Genomic DNA, 19,965 nt, shown 5'->3' with positions numbered 1-19,965 from the left:
ATGTTTCATGTGTGGTAACTATGTATGAACTAGTACGGGTGTAAGCGAGTGGAGGCAAATTTGATGTCGTCTAAGCTCAAACCGGACTCTTTTAACTTGAATGGACGCGGCTTGTTCCAAGCTATATGTAAAAAGCTTTAGCATAGTTTTTGGACAAACGAATTTGTTATATTTTCTCTAAGAGAACATTTTATGGCATACCAAGCTTAACATCATTTCTTTTCTTGGAAGATATATATAGAGCTCAAGAACACAAAAATGGGAACTTAGTGGATTACAAAACCTTTTCTTTTAAACTATTATAAAATAAAAAATACCTCGATAATATACTCCGTATAACGTTATGAAAACAAATTTGAAGTTCATTGTGTTAGTAAAAAACGTCTTTGAAGTTTACCCAATTGATTGTGTTAACAATGAATTTCGACTAAAATTTATATGTCTAAAATATGCCACAAATAACTTTATAAATTAAGTATAAAATAAAACTATTATCTAATTAATTAAATTAGCAATTGTTGGGTCATAGTTAAGACTTCGGATCCTTAAAGTCTTATCTTCTAAATCTAACTTAAGGGATTTTCATACAATGGTGGCTGTCCTCTTTAAGGATGTTTTTTTATGATCAGACATGAAACGTTAAAAGCAGTATCTATGATTGGAATTTCTTTTCTGAAGAGCTCACTTGGATATTGGATAACACAGCTAGAAAAAACTAAATAAGTTAGCAATAATGAATGTGGGGGCCCACCGATTATTGTATAGAAATGCACTCAACGGATATGTATGTGTATGATATCATGTGGATAAGGACGTGGATGTTTTATCAAAAAACCCCTACAATACATTATATTATTCTTCTTCTTTCTTTTATATAACCCTTTGGGAGATTGATATATTCACTTGAAGAAACGTGGATCGGCTCACTGGTAGACGATCAACTTTCCTCGGGTATGAGTATGCAATATCACCGATGGTCTTCCGGAGTATGAATTCTTCCACCTACAAAACGAGCAGCACCGTGAACTTACCCCTCAGAAAGGGACAGAGGGGTCCTCTTTGGGGTAACCCTCCGGTGTGAGAATAAGAGATTGTAGGAGAATATAATAATAATCTGAGAGTGAGTAAGGATTTAGAATGTATTTTCTTGCTTACCTCCCCTTGTGGAGGTGGTGTGGTATTTATAGTGTTAGGGTTTCCAATGATTAGGCTCAGACCTAATTAGGGCCTTTTTGGCCTTCTCCTATTGCTTCGCGCCACGTGTCCTTAGGACACCTGGTGCTTTTTCATTGATTATTCTCTGACCAAGGTATTTTACCTGACCCATGTGCAATCACGTGGTAGCACATGGGTTTTGCTGAGTTGTCCACCTTTCATTGGCAGCTGTCATCATCAGCATATTCTTTATTCCTTAAAGGATACCTTCTGGAAGGTTGTCTGATGAGCACAATCAGGGTTGTCCTTATCCTGATTTGGATAAGGACGAGGTTGATTATGTGCATGTGTGATATGCGCCTATCCTGAGGATGCGCGAGGTCTTCTCTTTATTCTCACGCGCAGATGTTTCATGCGCAGATGTGATATGCGCAAGCATATGTAATATGCGTGAGCATATGTGATATGCGCCACGCGCAGATGCGCCACGCGCAGATGTGATATGCGTGAGCATATATGATATGCGCCACGCGCAGATGCGCCACGCGCAGATGTGATATGCGTGAGCATATATGGTGCGTGACCATGTGATACGCGTAAGCATATGTGACGCGTGAGCATATGTGATGCGTGAGCATATGTGATATGCGTGAGCATATGTGATATGTGAGCATATGTGATATGCGTGAGCATATGTGATATGCGCCATGCGCATAGGTTTTGGCTTTGTGCCTTCATGACATCTTGATTTCAAGCCTCTTGTCTATATCTTGTGGGTTGACCCGCCCCGCTCGATGTTAAGGCGGGTGCATACCTCTTCAAGCCCCCCCAGTCTAATGTGTGTCTTGTCTCGCGCGAGCGAGGTAAGATAGATATTAGACTTAATAGTTTGCTCTTTTAATAGGGTTTGTCTTTTCTTTTTTATTTCTCATCGTTGCGCGAAATTCTATCCTTTTGGTTGAAATGAATCGTCCATGTACGTGGTTGGTTGGTGCTGACATGCGTCAGAGATGGAGACATGTGTCAGACTTTTCGTGTGCTCGAGGTGCTACAGTTGCCTTTCATGTCTCCTCACACAGTGTCAGGAACACGTGTCGCGCTCGTGTTGGCCTGCACCTGCGAGTGGGGGCGCGTGAACTCTGATAAGTACCTGTTTCTTTCTCTCTCATGGGCCTATAAAAGCAAGCCTTTTGAGTTGTTATTCTTCATCTTCATTGTTATTTCAGAGCTTTTTCTTTCCTTCCATTTTCATTCCGATTAAGAGCCTGTCTTTTGCTTCCAGATTTCCGTTCTTGAAGTGACCGCTGTTTGATTCACAGTTGTATGTCTGATAACCCAGACACCACAATCTCCCCCAGCAAACGCCGTGTAAAATCATTAGTCATGTCCACTTTGAAGAAGACCGGCAAGGGAAAACGGGCTGCCGAGGCCTCGTCGGAGGAGGTGGGGAAGGGCAAAACAGTGAAGAGATGGGAATAGAGATTCCCTGCAAACTGAAACAGTCTGATTTCGACAGTCTCATCGCCTCTCAGGGTTTTCTCCCTGAGTACGGCTGTCTGCTCCCGGCGGCCGGGCAAACGGCGGCAGATCCGCCCACCGGCTATATCTCCTTATACTGTCACTTTTTCACTCACTGTAACCTTCGTCTCCCGATGACAAGGTTCATGGGTGCGCTGCTTCAGTTTTATGGGATTCACATATCCCAAGTCTATCCTTGTGGACTAGTGCGCATGACTCATTTTGAGTTCATGTGCAAAGCTCAGCGCGAGGAGCCCACCCCTCGGCGCTTTCAATATTTTTACAAGCCAAAAATCCAAGATTCTTGGTTCTCATTCATACCTCGCAGTCAGAAGGTTAAGTGCTGCACTGTTTCCTTCAAAAGCCTTCATGACTGGTCTGAGAAATTTTTTTATATTAAGGCTGGTGTGATTCCCATCCGTATGACCATGCGCGCGATCACTTCTGCGCCCGCGGATGAGAATGTTCTTAAGAACCCCACGGGCACGTGGGTTAACAAGTTAATTGCTGAACCATCCCCCGCCAAGAATATTTGCGAGGAGGCGCTGGTGGGGGTTGGTATGAGCAAGAGGTGGACCGACAGCGCGACTGAGCCTGTCATTCAAGTTGATGGCTTAGGTGAGTTATTAGCTCATTGCATTATTTCTGCGCGAATATAATTCGTTTTACTGATATCGTTTGTCTTGTATTATGCAGTCAGCAAGGAATACATCCACGCCGCCTATGATGAGCATATGGAGGGTGGCTCTGTCGCGCTGGGCGCTGGGGAAGTTGCTTTCCCCGATCGCTTCGATGATATGTTCATCCCTGTTGATTTGGGATTTTGCTTTGACAGCGATGCGCCTGGTAAGCCTTTGTACTTATGCTTATGCCTTTAGAATACCAAATTTGGTTAACATTTCTGTTGCACGTATTGTAGATGCGCTCGAGAACTATGAGCTGGAGCTCGCGGAAGAAGAGGTGGAGGAAGAAGCTGAGGCGCCACAACTCAAGCGCAAAGCTAAAGGCAAAACTGGCGCAGGGGCCAGTAAAAAACAGAAGAAAAATGATGCCCCTGTTGCTCAGGATCCTCCTACTCAAGCGAAGGGACTTGAGAAAACCAAGGGGTTTGCCTCCAAGTTTTCCTCGTCTTCTTTGCCTCGAGGTGTGGGCAGTCCTCCTGTCCACACGAGGTATGGTGCCGCCACCTCATCTCTTCGCGCGGCGGACAAGGGAAGCGGCGCTGCGCCTGCTGTTTCCTCTTCTCCAACAGGTATACTTTGTTTATATTTTGTGGTTTTATGAGCGTGATTCCGATAGAGTTATTAATGAATCTTTGCTCGCTCAAATGTTTGTAGAGCCGGCGACTTTGGTGGCTCAACCTCAGGCGCAGCAAGGTACCGAGGCTGCGCCGAAGGTTGCCTTGAAGTCCCCTGTTTTACCCTCGAAAAGGGGGAAAATGGACTTCATGGCGATGCTCAATTCGCGGACGGCGGTGCGCCAAGGTATATATTGCGCTTTGATTTTCTGACTTTTTTCTTTTAGATCAAGTCATGAATCATTTCTCTTTGTTGGTTTTTTTCATAGGAATTATAGCTGGCACACAAGCTGTTGGCGGCACTGCTGGCGCCGGCGCCGGCGCCGTTGGTTCTGCTCCTGCTCCAACAAGCACTGAATCTCCTCTCATTGGGATTACTAAGGAGCAGGAGACTATTTTACGCGCTGATCTAGCGGCGTCGAGACCTCCCTCACCTCCTCCTGCGCGCAGCCCTCCTCGCGAGACTGGTTTTGATTTTTCCAAGTCGCAGGAGAAAAGACCTCTTACAGCGGATGATGAGGAGGTCAATTTTGAAGATTCCGATGGCGGCCGCGCAAGCCCTGTAGCGCCACGAGATTTCGTGGCGCAGCCTTCTCGTGGGGCTGGCGCTGACTTTTCTGCTTGCTCTCCGCAGGTATAAGTTCGTTTTGCTCCGCTGTGCGGACTTCCATATTAGTGTTTAGATGACTAAAACGTTGCTTTGTGTTTGCAGGAAGCCGATCACATATACCGCCCGAGATGGAATATTACTGAGGATAGCTCATTTCAGTCCATGGGTGTGTGTGAAGACTTTTGGGCTCACTCTGTGCCTCCGGCTGAAAGGAGGTTTCAGGAGGACCGCGCCCGCGTGGACTTGCTCAACGACCATCTTTTTGCTGGGTCTGCGTTCTTTGCTGCCTCCCAAGAGCTTCGCAATGATTATATAAAAGTGCGTGATGCTCTTGTGGAGGCCAAGCAAGAGGCTAAGGTTTCTGCTTGGAATCTTTCTGACGCTCGAGAGAGAGCCGAGAAACTCTAAGCAGAACTCAGCGAGAACCGAGCAAGTGCCAACGCTGCCTTTGTGAAGCGCGGGCATGAGCTGCAGGCTGCGCGGGAGAAGCTGCAGGCGGCAGAGGCGGATGCAACCAGGTACGCGCGGCGAGCGCGTGATTTGAAGTTAGAAGCAGAGGCGCGTGATCAAACTCTTGTGCAGGCTATCACTGACAAATCTTTATTAGAGAGTGAGGTTGCGCGCCTGAAGAAAGAGCTCGAAGCTGCGCGGGCAGAAAAGGATGAAGCCCTGGCGGCAGCAGCGTCTAACAGCGAAGAGCTCGATGCTACGCGAGCGGAAAGGAATGAGGCCTTGGCGGCAGCAGCGTCCGACAGAGAAGAGCTAAAACAGACCAAGGAAACTGTTGAGTTGTTAAACTCTCAGATTCCTGCTCTTGAGACGTCTGTTTCTTCCCTCTCGCAGGATCGCCAATGGCTAGCTTCACAGGGTGTGACTCATTGCGCTTACGCGATGAAATACTCAGACGAGTTTCAGACCCTTGTGATGGATTGCAACGCTGCGTCGCGCTTGGTGGGTCGGGCTGAAGGGTTTAAGGATGGCTATGAATATAGCATGCTGAAGAAGAACCCATCCTACTACCCTTATCAGCTCGACGTTGTCTGCGCTGACATGGCCGAGGTGGGGGAGAAGTATTTGAATACTCCGATTCCCATCCTTGAGCAGGTATTTTAACCTTAATGAGTTTACCTTGACTTATTTTCCTAGTCTTTTGTACTCATACTTTTCCTTGTGACTTGCAGATAGCCGCGCTTGCTGACCAGCCCGATCTCGGCGCGCTAAAGAAATTACTTGACGAGTGTGAAAGGGCTGGTGGCAGCGATGATGGCGCGGGCAATGCTGCCTCTGCTAGCGGCTCTGGCGTGGCCAAAGGACCTACTCCTGACACTATCGTGATAGAAGACGACTCCATTCAAGACGAACAGCTTGATTATGGTAAGTTTGGAGATGACGAGGAGCGGGCTGCGCCAGATGCTGAGGGAGGGGGTAATGATGAGGACGGTGAAGAGGCTGATGTTGATATAGAGACCTGAGAAGCCCTTCATGTTTTTTTTTTGTTTGTAGTTTGTATCTCATCATTTTGTAAATTTGTAAACTTCTATGTTTTGGAATGAAATTTTGTTTTTCCCTTATTCGCATCTTGCGCATTCCCAATTCATCTCTTTATATTGCATGTGTTTGCTTGTTGAATATAAGATATGCTTGCACATTGAAACTTGAACAAGGTTGTAAGGAAATTATTTTACTTAATCCTTGTCATATTTCAAGTTATTCTGCAATATTCTGAATATGCTGACACGTGCCTTGGCATTTCATTATTCCCCCTTTTGCGCGACATTATCGCGCATTTATTATAGGGAATTATGGATGAGTTTTTTAGCCTTTACGTGTCAGTATGTGTTACTCTGATATCCATTACAATCCCATGCGCGACCTCGACCTGAGACCTTAACAACTATGTTTTGGCATGTGCTTTGCCTTAGCTGTGCTTAGGTATTTTTATGGTCTAGCTGCGCAGCATGTAGGATGGATGTTGTGAGTAATTTGAGCTAAGGCTCGTATTATTGGGCTAAGGCCCTGAGCTAAGGCTCATATTATTGGGCTAAGGCCCTGACGTTTTAGAGTTAAAACCCGTTAACACGTTTGAGCTTGGAGCTCGCGCATGTATGTTTTACTTCGTTTTATTTTTAGTTTTGATGTCAATACAATGTTGTCATATTGCTCAAAATTAATAAAGGGAAGTGTGAAACATGTATGCAAAAGGTAATAGAACACACATTAAGAGAAAATAGCGCATATCGTTATTCATAATGGCTTAAAAAGCCTTGATTACAAACTTGACAATTTTTACATGAAACATTTTCTAAGCTGCGCTGCGTTCCATGTGCGCGGGATCCTCTTTCCATTCAAATCTTTTAAAGCGTATGCGCCTTTTCCCAATTCTTCCGAGACTTGATAAGGTCCTTCCCAATTGGGGGACATCTTTCCCGGGGGTATCGCGCGGCTAGCTTCATTGTTCCGAAGGACAAAATCGTTCTTCTTGAAGTGGCATTCTTTCACGCGCTGATTGTAATATTTTTCTAGTTTTTTCTTGTATTTGGCTTCACTGATGATAGCCGCCTCTCTGCGCCCTTCAAGTAAGTTGAGATCCAACCTTCTTTCGCGCTCGTTATCCATCTTACTCATCATGAGCACTCTATGGGATGGGCATCCAATCTCTGCTGGAATCATAGCCTCCGTTCCATAGGTTAGGCTGAACGGGGATTCGCCATTGCTGGTTTTGCTTAATGTCCTGTGCGCCCACAGGACATTAGGTAGCTCCTCGACCCATGAATGGGATTCTCCCTCCAACCTTTTCTTCAGCCCATTCAGCAAGCTTTGGTTCGCGCGCTCCACTTGGCCATTCCCCTGAGGGTGGTATACTGAAGTGAAGATTTGGTTGATGCGCAATTCCTTGAGCCAGCTGGATATCTTCCTGTCAGTGAATTTTTTGCCATTGTCGCTCACAATTTCCATTGGCAGGCCAAAACGGCATATGATGTGGCTCCAAATAAATTGCTTCATTGCCTCGGCTGTGATTTTTGCTAGTGGCTTGGCTTCAACCCATTTTGTGAAATAGTCTACTGCCACTACCAAAAACTTTACTCGCCCTTGCGCTTGTGGTAAGGGACCCACAATATCGATTGCCCATTTGTGGAAAGGCCATGCGGAGGTCACCGGAATCAAGTTGTTCTTTGGCCGCATGGTGTTTGGCGCATAGCTCTGACACGCTTTGCATTTTTGGATCTCTTTTAACGCGTCCAAGTACATGCCTGGCCAATAGTAACCTGCGTTCATTGCCTTGGCAACCACCATGCGCGGGCCAGCATGTATTCCACAGATTCCTTCGTGTATCTCTCTGATCACATAGCTTGCTTCCTCGGCATCCAGGCATTTCATGAGCGGTCCAAGATAAGAGCGTCGATATAACGTACCATCAAGCAGTTCGTAGTTCTGCGACTTGTGTCTTACCTTCCTCGCCTTTGGGAGATTGATATATTCACTCAACAACATAACTACATAAGTTATGGCTGTGGTAGAGTTGTTCGTTCTAGGCTGCACTGGAGTTGTCATGTTGTTTCACGGCCTTAATTTCATGTTCCACGCTCTAGCTCATCAAATCTCAGTTCGATCCCTCAGGTATATATACATACTTGTTCTCATTCTCTACCAGTTTTCTTTAATCGAGTTAAGTCCAATATATTATTATTATTATTATTATTATTATTATTATTATTATTATTATTGATGAATGTTCAACGTTATTTCATATAAATTAGTTCCCAAATTCATGTTTGATCTTCAAAATCAGTTGAATACAGCATTGACTTTTGAATATTGTTGATTTTTAGGTTTATAGTAATTCTGTTTGGATCAAACAAATTTTATCTTGAGTAATGAAGTGTACAAATAACTAGCTTAATTATTATTCCTTTATAATTTTTAAAACTTGAGGAATTATTATTACACTATATTATTTTCTTTAATATAACTATTACTCTTTAGTTATTTATATATTTAGCATGTTAATTTTATTTGTATAATATCACACTCAATAGTAATTGAAGGTGATAATCGGGTTTAAATGAAGTAATATTATTGGATTTAAGATTTTAATTCTGAATATGATTTTGGACTTTTTGCAGTTTCTTGGGGTGTGTTTGGTAATATGCAAATGAGGAGGAGATGAGTCAATGGGGCCCGGAATTTGGGTTTCAACGGATAGAAATTGTGAATATTTTTGTAGACAATATAACTAAATAAATGGAAGATGAATGAGAAATATTCCGTTTTATTATTACTTTTTTTGTACAATTTGGTTATTGTAAATAATAAATTCATCCATGATTAGAATTCAGAAGAAGACTTTAAACTAGTTGATGAAGAATATTCGGTTTTTATAGTTACTTGTTATTATATTAAGTGATTGTCAGATGAATTATATAAAATTATGTCTAAATCATTCAAACTTATTGTTGTGGTTGAATATGATAGATGCTTATTCAGATCTGACTCATTCAGATCTGAGTGAACCAAACAGCCCCTAAGAGGAGTTAGAATTATTAAAATCCAGTAAACCTTTAGGATTTTACAATCAAGCTCACGGCTCGAGTGCCACAAGTTCAACTTGGTATATTATTTTAATTTGTTAGCAATATATAGTTTTAGCCCAATAAAATAAAGAGGAGTTAGAATACGATAAACCAAATAGTATTCTTCTATAAGTTACTAATCCATCTATAATGTTCATGTTTTGATCCTCACACCATTCGACCTCAAACTGAATATGCAATAGATGACTAAATACTTTGGAATACGACTTAAAGAGCTCAAGTATATGATCATGAGAAGAAATATATATTTCACTATCTATCCATTTTGTTCAACAAAATTCTATTGATAAGATTTTACTTAGGAGATAGCTTTAATACACTTTATATATGTTGTGATTTATATACATGGCTTCTACGTTAAGAGGGAATAAAGCTATTCCAATCCATATATCTATGTTCATTTATTCTTCATGGATTTAAAGGGATTTAAAGGGTGTAAACATATAGGGGTGTACAATTACTAAACCAAAAAAATGACTCGAAACCGAAAAAACCAAACTGAATTGGAAACCGACGGTTTGGTTTTGGTTCAGTTTTGTGTTTTGTGAAAAAACTAAAAAAAAAATCGAACCAAACCGAATAAACCAATTTGTTAGATTACTTTTTCATTGAATCGTTTAAGTTTTATAAACATACTTTCTATTATTTTTAACATTAATCGGTTATTTTTTGTTGATTTGGATGAGATTAAATCATATTTAAGGTAAATATCTTCTAGGGTTTGGATCAAATACAAATGAAATTAGCGTGCTAAACGTGAGAATCAAGTAAAGTAATTATGTAATTACATTATATAATTACTTTATGATGTAATTATATATAAAAGTAGAAAAATTATGTAATTACATCTTAATTACTCTACTTGTATTTATAATTACTCTACTTGATTTTCGCATTTAGCACGTTAATTTCATTTGTATGTGAACTTTCCCCATATCTATTAGCTCTTAGTATTCTAGACCAAAATGTACAATATTCTACTAATTATTAATTTATTAAAAAAATATTAGGCCTGGTTTCAAAATATCATTGGTCAAACTTCATTGGCCTAAAAATTACTAGCCTGATTAGCAAAACCGAAAAAAGACTAACTGAACTCGAAAACCCAAAACCGAAAAACTGAAATCGAATGATTTTGAATACAAAAAACCGAAACTTTGTTTTCCAACTGTCAAAGCTCAAAACCGCACCGCGCACACCTCTAGGAAGCAAGCGGTTTGTGAGTTACTCGAGATGAGCTCACTAAAAGCTCGAATCGAGTCGGGCTTCAACGAGGTTGAGGCTAGAATTAAGCTTGTTTAATAAATGATCCAAGTATGACTTTCACTTATTAAGCTCGGGCTTGCGAGCCTAAACAATTTTTATTAGTTGTGTATTAACATGTATGAAACTACGATAAAAATAACAGAATAATACATATTATGTTAGTTATAAAAATCATAAATAAAATATTTACAAAAAAAACACATGTATATAAATTTATTAGTCAATAACAAACGAGCTTGCAAAACTACTCACGAGCCGAACTCGATCTTTAGAAAGAGATTCGAAACGAGCCGAGCTCGAGCCTAGTCGAGCTTGGGCTCGGCTAGTTTTAACTAGTGTCTCCCTTTTAACTTGTATCAAATGGAGTAATCATTTATCAATATGCACCATTACTGGCAAATAAATAGTTGTATACAAAAATTCAAGGAAAATTGTTCTTCTCATACCTTAACTAACTGTAACTACAAGGCCCCTTAAGAGAGATGAGCGAAAACTTCACCAATAATCGCCACAAGAACACGACCCGTCTCTGAAATGATGAAACATGTTGATGTCTCTAACAACCATTTCTCTTGTCACAACTTTACTAACAAATTTAAGAAATGTGTGACAATCTATGCAAACTCTAAGGTTCTTTTTTACCTGAATCGGGGCCCGTTTAGGCGTTACTAAGAGCCCGAAAGCAACCGCTAGTTTCTCACTATGGTATGATAAAAGAGCTTCCTTTTCACTTATTTTAACATTGTGTAAATCAGTCTCTAAAACAGGCTCATACCCTTCTTTACCAACTAACTCCATCAATTCATCAAGCTTTTCATATATCTGTTTAGTCATCGAATGGGTTCGATCACCGACTATAAACGTGTAGACCCGATCTTTGACTTCAAGCCAACTCATCCTGGGCTCCTTTTTGACTTTATTATCTTTCATCAATCTTCTTACATCCGCCACGTTTTCCCATAAACCAGCTGACGCGTATATATTTGCTAGCAAAACATGGGTTCCGGATTTCTCGGGGTCAAGAAGCATTAGCTTCTGGGCCGCGAGTTGACCAAGGTCAACGTTTTTATGAGTCCTTGCAGCACCAAGAACCGCTCCCCCAACGGAAGCATTCGCCTCAAACGGCATATTATTCACAAGATCCATCGCTTCATTTAACTTCCCTGCTCGACCGAGAATATCGATCATGCACGCGTAATGTTCTTGTGTCGGTTTAATGCCGAAAACGCCCTCCATTGTTTCGAAGTAGTGTTTCGCTTGAGTCACTAGCCCGGCGTGGTTACATGCCGTTAACACACTTACTAGAGTCACGTTGTTAGAGGCAATACCGTCTTTTAACATGTCGTTAAATAACGAAAGGGCTTCTTTACCAAACCCGTGTTGAGCAAATCCACCAATCATAGCCGACCACGACACGATGCCCTTTTCAGGTACTTCAAGAAACGCACGGGTCGCATCATCAATACTTCCACATCTAGCATACATGTTGACTAAACTATTGGCAGTAAACGTGTCGGTTAACAATCCAAATTTTAGCGTGTGAACATGGATTTGTTTACCTTGTTCATAAGCCGATAAACTAGCACACGTGTTTATAAGAGAGCTACAAATAAACGAGTCAGGTTTAAGATCCAAATCTTGCATTTTTAAGTAAATTTTTATCGCTTCTTCACCTTGACCCGATTGAGCATACGCAGATATCAAAGACGTAAACGTTGCCAAGTCAGCAATATCCGACTCATCAAACACCTTTCTTGCTTTTTCCACATGACCACATTTTGCATAACAGTCAACGAGACTGTTTATCACAAACGGGTCGGACTGGAACCCAGTTTTTACCGAAAGCCCGTGAATTTGCTCACCGACATTAACAGTTTGCAAACTGGCTGCAGAGTTAAGGATTGCTAACAAAGTGGTCTCGTTAAACCCCAAACCATCCTTATATTCCTCTGCAAATAGTAACAAACCTTCAATATCATTACTGTTATGTGAATATCCACATAACAGCGCGTTTAATGCAACCAATTCTTTTTCGGGCATCATGTTATACACCCGTGTAGCATCTTCCATTTCACCGGACTTACAATATATGTCTATAAGCCCACAACATAAAAAAGGGTCCAAATTTATATTTGACTTTATCAAAATTGAGTGAAATTGTTGACCTAAATCTTTAACACCTGAATCTTGAAGACCTAAACCAGTACAAGCTTTAAGAACACTAGAAAAAGTAAACATATTCGGTTTTAAACCCGACCTTCTCATTCTTACCAACAACTCCAAACCCGTATCATTTAATTCATGAAGAACACAGCCAGCAATAACAGCATTCCAGGAAACAATATCCGGGTCAACGATCCGGTCAAACACAGCTTTAGCATCATCAAAATCCCCATTTTTTGAGTACATATCCACAAGCGCGTTACAGGAAAACGGGTCTGAACCATACCCGTGTTTAACCAAACACCCATGAATCTTTCTTCCTTGTTTCACATCGCGTAAACCCGTGCAAGTGTTAATTATAGTCGATAAACTAAACTCATCAGGCCTTAATCCACTACTAATCATGTCTTGAAACAAGGTGATTGCTTGGTCATAATATTCACCCTGCGTGTAACACGAAAACAACGCATTCCAAGAAACAATGTTCCTTTGTACAATCTGATCAAAAAGCTTTCTCGAATCCAAAAAGTTTCCGCATTTCGCATACACAGCCACCAACGTATTCGCAACAAACACATCCGACTCAAAACCAGTCACCACCACAATCTTATGTATCTGTTTCCCTCCAACGATATCCTTCTTAATCGAACACGCTTTCAGCACACTCGGGAACGTAAACTCATTACACCTAATACCCAAGTTCTTCAACTTCAGTGCGTAGAGGCTCAGCAACAGCTTCAGCCTTGGTGGCCCTTTCGGTTGCGTTCCGTGCAGTCTCCTTAGCCAACCTAAGTTGTTCGTTAACAGCTTGGGTAGCCTTGGAACGGGCCTCGAGCCCGGCCTGAACTTCAACCTCGAGGGCCTTGAAGGCCTTTTCCTTCTCCGCAGCAATGGCGGCAAGTCTCCTGTTCTCCTCCCGGATAGCCCGCGCCTGAGCCACTTCCTGGCTACGCGCCGTCTTTAACTTGTCGTTTTCACGACAAAGCAACTCGACGCGCGGCTGCATCCGGGCAAGGAGAATCCGAAGCTCATTCGTCAGCCTACCCTCCTGGTAGCTAGACATGGCTTCCCCCAACGCACCACTTGGGGCGGTGTGGCGTGCCCATTCGACACAATCCGCAGCAGTCCGGAGGGTCGTTCCCCGGCGGATACTCCACCGAGGAGCGTACACCTCGTTGGAATCACGAACTGCAATAAAAAAAACAGTTAAAAAAAAAGATGATAAAAGGGATAAGGCCAAAATATCCCCACGCACCTGTAGGGTCGACAACAGGTCGATAGGCACCAAATCCATCACCTGAACCTAAAGGATATCCATCCAAAAGGTCAAGGAGATGGGAAGGAGGCAAAGATGGGCTAGAAGCCCCAACCCTGAACGTACCTGAGGGACCGGCCGTAGTCGCCGGCGCCGGAGGAGGCATTGTAGAGGCCCCTGCGATAGAAACCAACGGAGGTGAACTCACTGGAGGTGAGCTCACAACCGTGGCCGTCGCTGCGGAAGAACCCGCAAGAAACACCACCGCCGGCTCAGTGAAGGATTCCGTGAAGATGGCACTGACAGCCGGCGGAGATGATGTTACAGTTGGAACAGTTGCCTCAACGGGATGAGCAACTGAACCAATGCTGCAAACAGGCGCAGCCGCCTGGGTCATCGCCTCGGGTAGGTTGACCAAACCTACCGTCATGGGTCCAGAGATGCTCCTTCCCGCTCCACTCTGGAATGCGGTTGCATCCACACCTGCACGAAGACAAGATATATAAGTATGATGGCGGAAAGATATGCAGTTAAGCTGAATATAATTTATACTTACGAGTTTTCTTGAGCTTGAAGGTTCTGACAGGCGGGGACGAACCCGATGGAGCCGGCCTCTTCATGCCGGTCACCGTCGTCGTACTGGGCTGCCCGGAGGTGACAGCTGTCTCAACCTCCGGAACAGTGGTTTCACCATCACCAGGGTTCCCCACTGCCTCCTCGCTCTCGGTCTCCGAGTCAGACCGGTTCCCCTGATCGGCAGTGGAGGCAACCTTCGACTTGCCCTTCGCGCCAGTAGCCTTCTTCTTCCTCACGAAGAAAGGACCACCTGCGGATTCCTCATCAGAAGATGACAAAATTAGAGGAATTCCAGCAGAGGTTTAAGCATGGAGAGGGCGGGGGTTAAAGAAACCCTTACCTGGCCGCGTGGCGCTCAGAATCTCGTGGCCTGGCGGGTAGACCTCCACAAACCGATCCGCCGTTTGCTCCAGGATGGGCAACTCGTTCTCATCAAGAGCACGAGTACCCAGCCGAGCGGGACCATCGCTCTCATGCGGTTGCAGAAGCGACTGCAAGTTGTTTCCCTCTGAAAATAAAAAGAAAGAAATGGTTAGAACAAAAACCCTAAATTAGCAAATAATATGAACCATACCGTAAGGGATAGAGTTCAAACCGTATTCGAGGACGATGGGAATCTGTGGCGCCTCTGCCCCAGCACCTTTCCACACCCGGCTCATACCGAGCATCACCATCCCAGATTCCGCAAATCGGTAAACCGGAGTCTGGATCCGGGAGATCTTGGTAAACCATTCCGCCTCCTGGTAGTTGGAGGCGTGAAGGTTGGGGAGTGCTCTCCCGTTCTTGAATGTCATCGCAATAGGGACGACACGGGCAGAGATATAGAATAACTCCCGCTTCCAAGACCGAAGACTGCGCTCGGTAGCACAGATCTTCAAACCCTTGATCCGAGTGACCAAGGTGTACCAGCCTTGGATGCACCTCCAAGAGTAGAAGGTCATCAGGCGGTCGACGCGGGGCTCCACACCCAGAATGAGGCACACCCATTCAAAATGGCGGATCTTGGCGATCTCCATTGGGTGTACCTCCGTCAAGTGTACACCGTGTTTCTCCAAAACACGGTACACAAACTTCGTCAATGGGAACCTGAGATTCCCATAGATGAAGAATGCAGCATACACCCCTATCTTGCCATTGGGGGCATCGTACACCGTCTGGTGAGGCTCAGGAAACTCAGGCTCGAAAGTCTCGAGCATGAACTTCTTAACGATGTACTGATAAAGGTCGACGGAAAGAGCACACTGGCACTCGCCAGCAGTACTCTTATCGTCCTTGTCAGAAGTGGACGTTGGGTTCTCGATATACACGTCGGACTCTTCGGCGGTGACTTCTGGATCATGAAGGGAAGACATGTTGGGGATGGAAAGAAGAACGATTTCAGGAGAATGCTCGACAAAAGTTAGAGTATTCGCCGGAAATCGCTTAGAAGAAGAAGGAAGTGAAAGTGTGAGTTGAGATGCATCCCCTCCTCCCTTTATATACTCATCGCAATGAATGCGATGAATTTAATGCGGAGAGAGGAAAGCGCAGGAGCAATGAGAAGATGACACGTGGAAAGCAAGCTGGCAACAGCTGTCGACAGGACGCGTGCCGTAAAATTCGCGCCCACGCGCCTGAAAAGCGTCTGGAATGACCATATAATGTCACGTCGCCATAACTTCCTGCATGTCCTGAAACTGTCAGAAGAAACCGTCGGAAGATGCTAACGTCCCTTCAACAGTTTGGACTGTTCTTATCCTTTCACCAACTCTTCGAATTTCAAAAAGATTCAAAAAGACTCAAAAATAAGAGGGAATATACCCCCTTACCTTGGGAAGTAAAAAACCATAAGACAAGTGCGGGTACAGTGTCAAGGCGAAACCCTTCACATACTTAGCACTTGCAGGGAATTGAAGCCAAGAAGGATCTTATGGGCCGTGCTTTCGGAAAGGGAAATAACACCTCCGCATAGCGGGAACGTTGAGAACTAGCTTGTTTGAAACTTCAAGGCGGAATTGGTGGTTTAACATAACTGATCACTATGTCTAAAACTACCAAAACCTCGTGGAGAGCCTATACAAGTGAAACTCAACGCTCCCGACTTGCGGAGAGGTTAAACACCTACACGCATCATAACCAAAGATCATGCAGAAAAGTCGGGAATTTCTGCAAGTGACGTTAGGAAAACCGCGGGAAGAATCCCCACGGAAAACCTTAAAAAACAAAAACCTCTTTCAAAACCCCTTGCTTAAAGTCCAAAAGTTCACCTCACTAATTCATGAGAAGAACAATGGACCGGGGGGACTTGAAGAGGTAGGTCCCCGCAAAGCCCAGTTGGACCCGCAAGACACACCTTGATGGGGTACGTCTGCGCAAAGACCAACTGGTTTCGCAAGACCCACCATGCTCAGAGAGATGAAGACCTTACACGCAGTAAGCCAGTTGTTCCCGCAGGAAAGCCTCCCTTGGTACAGTACCCTGCCTGTTCCCGCAGCTATGGGTACAAGCTGAGAAGGAAGGCTACCCGCACTAACAGTAAAGCTACACGCATAAGGCACTAACTCTTACTACTTCAGCAATGTCACCTGAAGAAGGAATAAGCAAGGCGGGAATATTCCCACCCAAAAGAGCCAGTCCGTATGCTTCTGGAAGATCTTTTGTACTATACCTGCCAAGGTATGGACAAAATAGACAAGATCTGACCAAAGCAGCCTATGAACCAATCACAGGGTGACAGCTCACCGACAATAGTACTAGGAGGAGCATGCTCCAGTACAAAATGTCACTATCAGCCGCTGCCTACCCACCAACCCTCATCGTGGCACGTACATAGCCTGTAGTTGGTGGAAAAGGAATAGTACACAGCCGGCCATGTCACTATCAGCCGCTGCCTACCCACCAACCACCAGCATGGCACGTACGTAGCCCACAGTTGGTGGAAAAGGAATATTATACAGCTGGCTGTACCTGCTTGGAAACCTACCTTCGGCTATAAATACTCCAACACCTTGGAACGGTATCAAGACATATCATCTGATATTATCTTATCTTCCCTAGCTATTTCTCTCAATATACACTTATATTCAGAGCAATCTAGTCTGATTCTCACGCCGGAGGGTGGTCACAAGGAGGAACCCCCCCCCCTCTCAGTGACGAGCTCACGGTGTCTGTTTTGCAGATCATCAGAAGAATAACCATCTTTGCAGGACCTAACCCTCGTGGGAAACATCTACTTAACCCTAAGATTATCCATAATCCGCCGAGGTCACATAGTGTTTCTTCAGTATCTGTTTCCCTCCAACAATATCCTTCTTAATCGAACACGCTTTCAGCACACTCGGGAACGTAAACTCATTACACCTAATACCCAACTTATGCATCTCGGTAAAACCCACGAGCGCCTCTTCATTAAACCCGTTAACAACATAACCCGATATTAACGCGAACCAACTAACCAAATCCGGTTCAGGACTTTCGTCGAGCACCTTACGTGCATACCCAAAAACCCGGGATTTCGAGTACAAATTGATCAAATGATTCCTGCATTTTGGGTCATGGTTAATTCCAAGTTTGATCAAATGGGTGTGAACCTGTAACCCGGGATTGAGAGAGTGGGATTTGCAGCATTGGGAGAGGAGTTTAGAGTAAGAAATCGAGCCGGGTGTCCATTCGGCATTGTGGGTTAGGTTTAATTTGGTTGTGGTTAAGAACTCATCGGTGATTATTGCAAGAGCTTGAATGGATTTAGTGAAATTGATGGATTTGTGGAGTTTGAATTTCGGTTGGAGGTGAAGTTGGAGGGAAAATAATCGTTGGAGAGACATGGGTTACTCCCATGGGTTTTCGGGTTATTGGGTTTATTCGGTTCAGGTTATTCGGTATGAGATTTTATTTGTACGTGGAATAACTGAATAAGAATTTGGTTTGGTTTTCGGTTTTCGACCAAATAATCAAATAATTTAATTTCTAAGTTTATTGGATTTTAATAATCTTTATTGACTGGTATTAACCGATAAAAATTCACGTTTATTTTATTGCCTCTAACAGTCTCAAATTTAAAAGAGTTGATCGCCAATGGTCCCCTGTTAAAAGGAAGTTAACAATTTTTTAGAATTTATAACTAATGTTATAGGATTTTTGATCGGAAGGAGGATACGGGTCAATTGATGTAAAACTTAGTTCGAAACGGTGCTCCAAAACGACGAAACAATACTACAATTCGGGTGTTTGAACTTCTAACTAACAAAAATCAAGTCGTTTGGATCATCGTTCCGAGCTAAGTTTTATATCGATCGACTTGTAATTCCTTTCGATCAAAACCCTAAAATATTAGTTTGAAATTCGGAAAAAATATAATGTTGTTAAATCCTTTTTAGCGGAGGACCATTGACGGCCAACTTTTATAAAGTTGGGGCCGCCAGTGGCGATAAAATGAATAGTGATTATTATCGGTCAATACCAGTCAATAGAGATTAGTAAAATCCAATAAACTTATTTTTTTGTATTATTATTATTATTATTGTATTGGGTTGGGTAAATAAATTTGGAAAAAAAATTAATAAATTTAAATGACAAAACATAAATAAATTTTCATTGCAATTTGGTCTATTTGGGTATCTGGTTTGAATATGATTCGAATTTTGTAAAACCGAAAATCAAATTGAAATTTGTAATTTGTAATTCTGTTTGGTTCTAATATATTCATGTTCGATTTTTGGTTTAATCAGATATATACGTTTTACCCATTCAATTTGAATTAAACCTATAAGGTGTCCCTTTAGTTAAAAGGAACAACTTAAATTGGTGACAAGAAGAAGGGCTTATGCCCATATTTGTTTATTGCTCACATAAGTTGTTAACCATATATGTATCTCTAATTCTCTATATATACCCGGTTGTTTGGGTTTCTGCGCCTACGGAGGGTTTCGAGTCGAACATGAAACGTCAAATAATTGGAAACAGTTGAAACCGCATCACAAGAAAGTAAACACAAATATAAATAAGGATGTAAACAAGTGCCAGCTAAAGCTTGACTAATTAGTAGTTTTCCAACTTTGAGTTTGGCATGTTTGTTAATTATTAATTAACTTATAATTACTTTTTATACATACGTTAATTATATATTTAACTTAGTGTATATTATTTATTTATTTTTATTATAATTCTATCTATGATATTATTTGGTTACTTTTATATTATTTAGTTACTTTTATTTTAACTTTATGTATGAAAGTAGTTACTATATTAGAAAAAATTAAATAAAAAGTAAGATCAATAATATGCTCTTTAGGCTCAAAAGCCAGCTCGAACTTAATAACTGAAGCTTGGGGTTCATGCTTGTTTATTAAACAAACATATTTTTAGGCTAGAACATGGGCTCAAGCTCATTTAAGCTAAGCTCGATTCAAGCTTCGACAGCCCGAAATCCTTTACAATGTGCATCCCTAGTCAAAACAGATAATGATAAATGGCAACTCTATTTGATATTTTCAGTACATGTAAGACTGGATCGACCCGGAACGCTTAACCAGCCAGGCAGCCATTCTAGAACAGT

General features: G+C 42.7%; 1 protein-coding gene across 1 annotated transcript; it reads right to left on the bottom strand.

The window, feature by feature from the left end:
• Positions 1-10,933: 10,933 nt before the first annotated feature.
• Positions 10,934-18,331, bottom strand: LOC143594315 (putative pentatricopeptide repeat-containing protein At3g11460, mitochondrial). Its single transcript, XM_077073651.1, has 2 exons — positions 17,772-18,331; positions 10,934-13,289 (listed from the first exon to the last, which is right to left on the bottom strand). Exons 1-2 carry the CDS (start codon positions 18,233-18,235, stop codon positions 10,934-10,936), a joined length of 2,820 nt encoding a protein of 939 aa, XP_076929766.1. The 5' UTR covers positions 18,236-18,331.
• Positions 18,332-19,965: the final 1,634 nt, after the last annotated feature.

Source organism: Bidens hawaiensis, unplaced genomic scaffold (assembly GCF_021521415.1).
Source record: "Bidens hawaiensis isolate Kalapana, Puna unplaced genomic scaffold, B.hawaiensis_p1.1 tig00043465_1, whole genome shotgun sequence".
Classification (NCBI taxonomy): Eukaryota; Viridiplantae; Streptophyta; class Magnoliopsida; order Asterales; family Asteraceae; genus Bidens; species Bidens hawaiensis.
The sequence above is the reverse complement of the archived record's forward strand: the minus strand, read 5'-3'. Positions and strand labels throughout refer to the sequence as shown.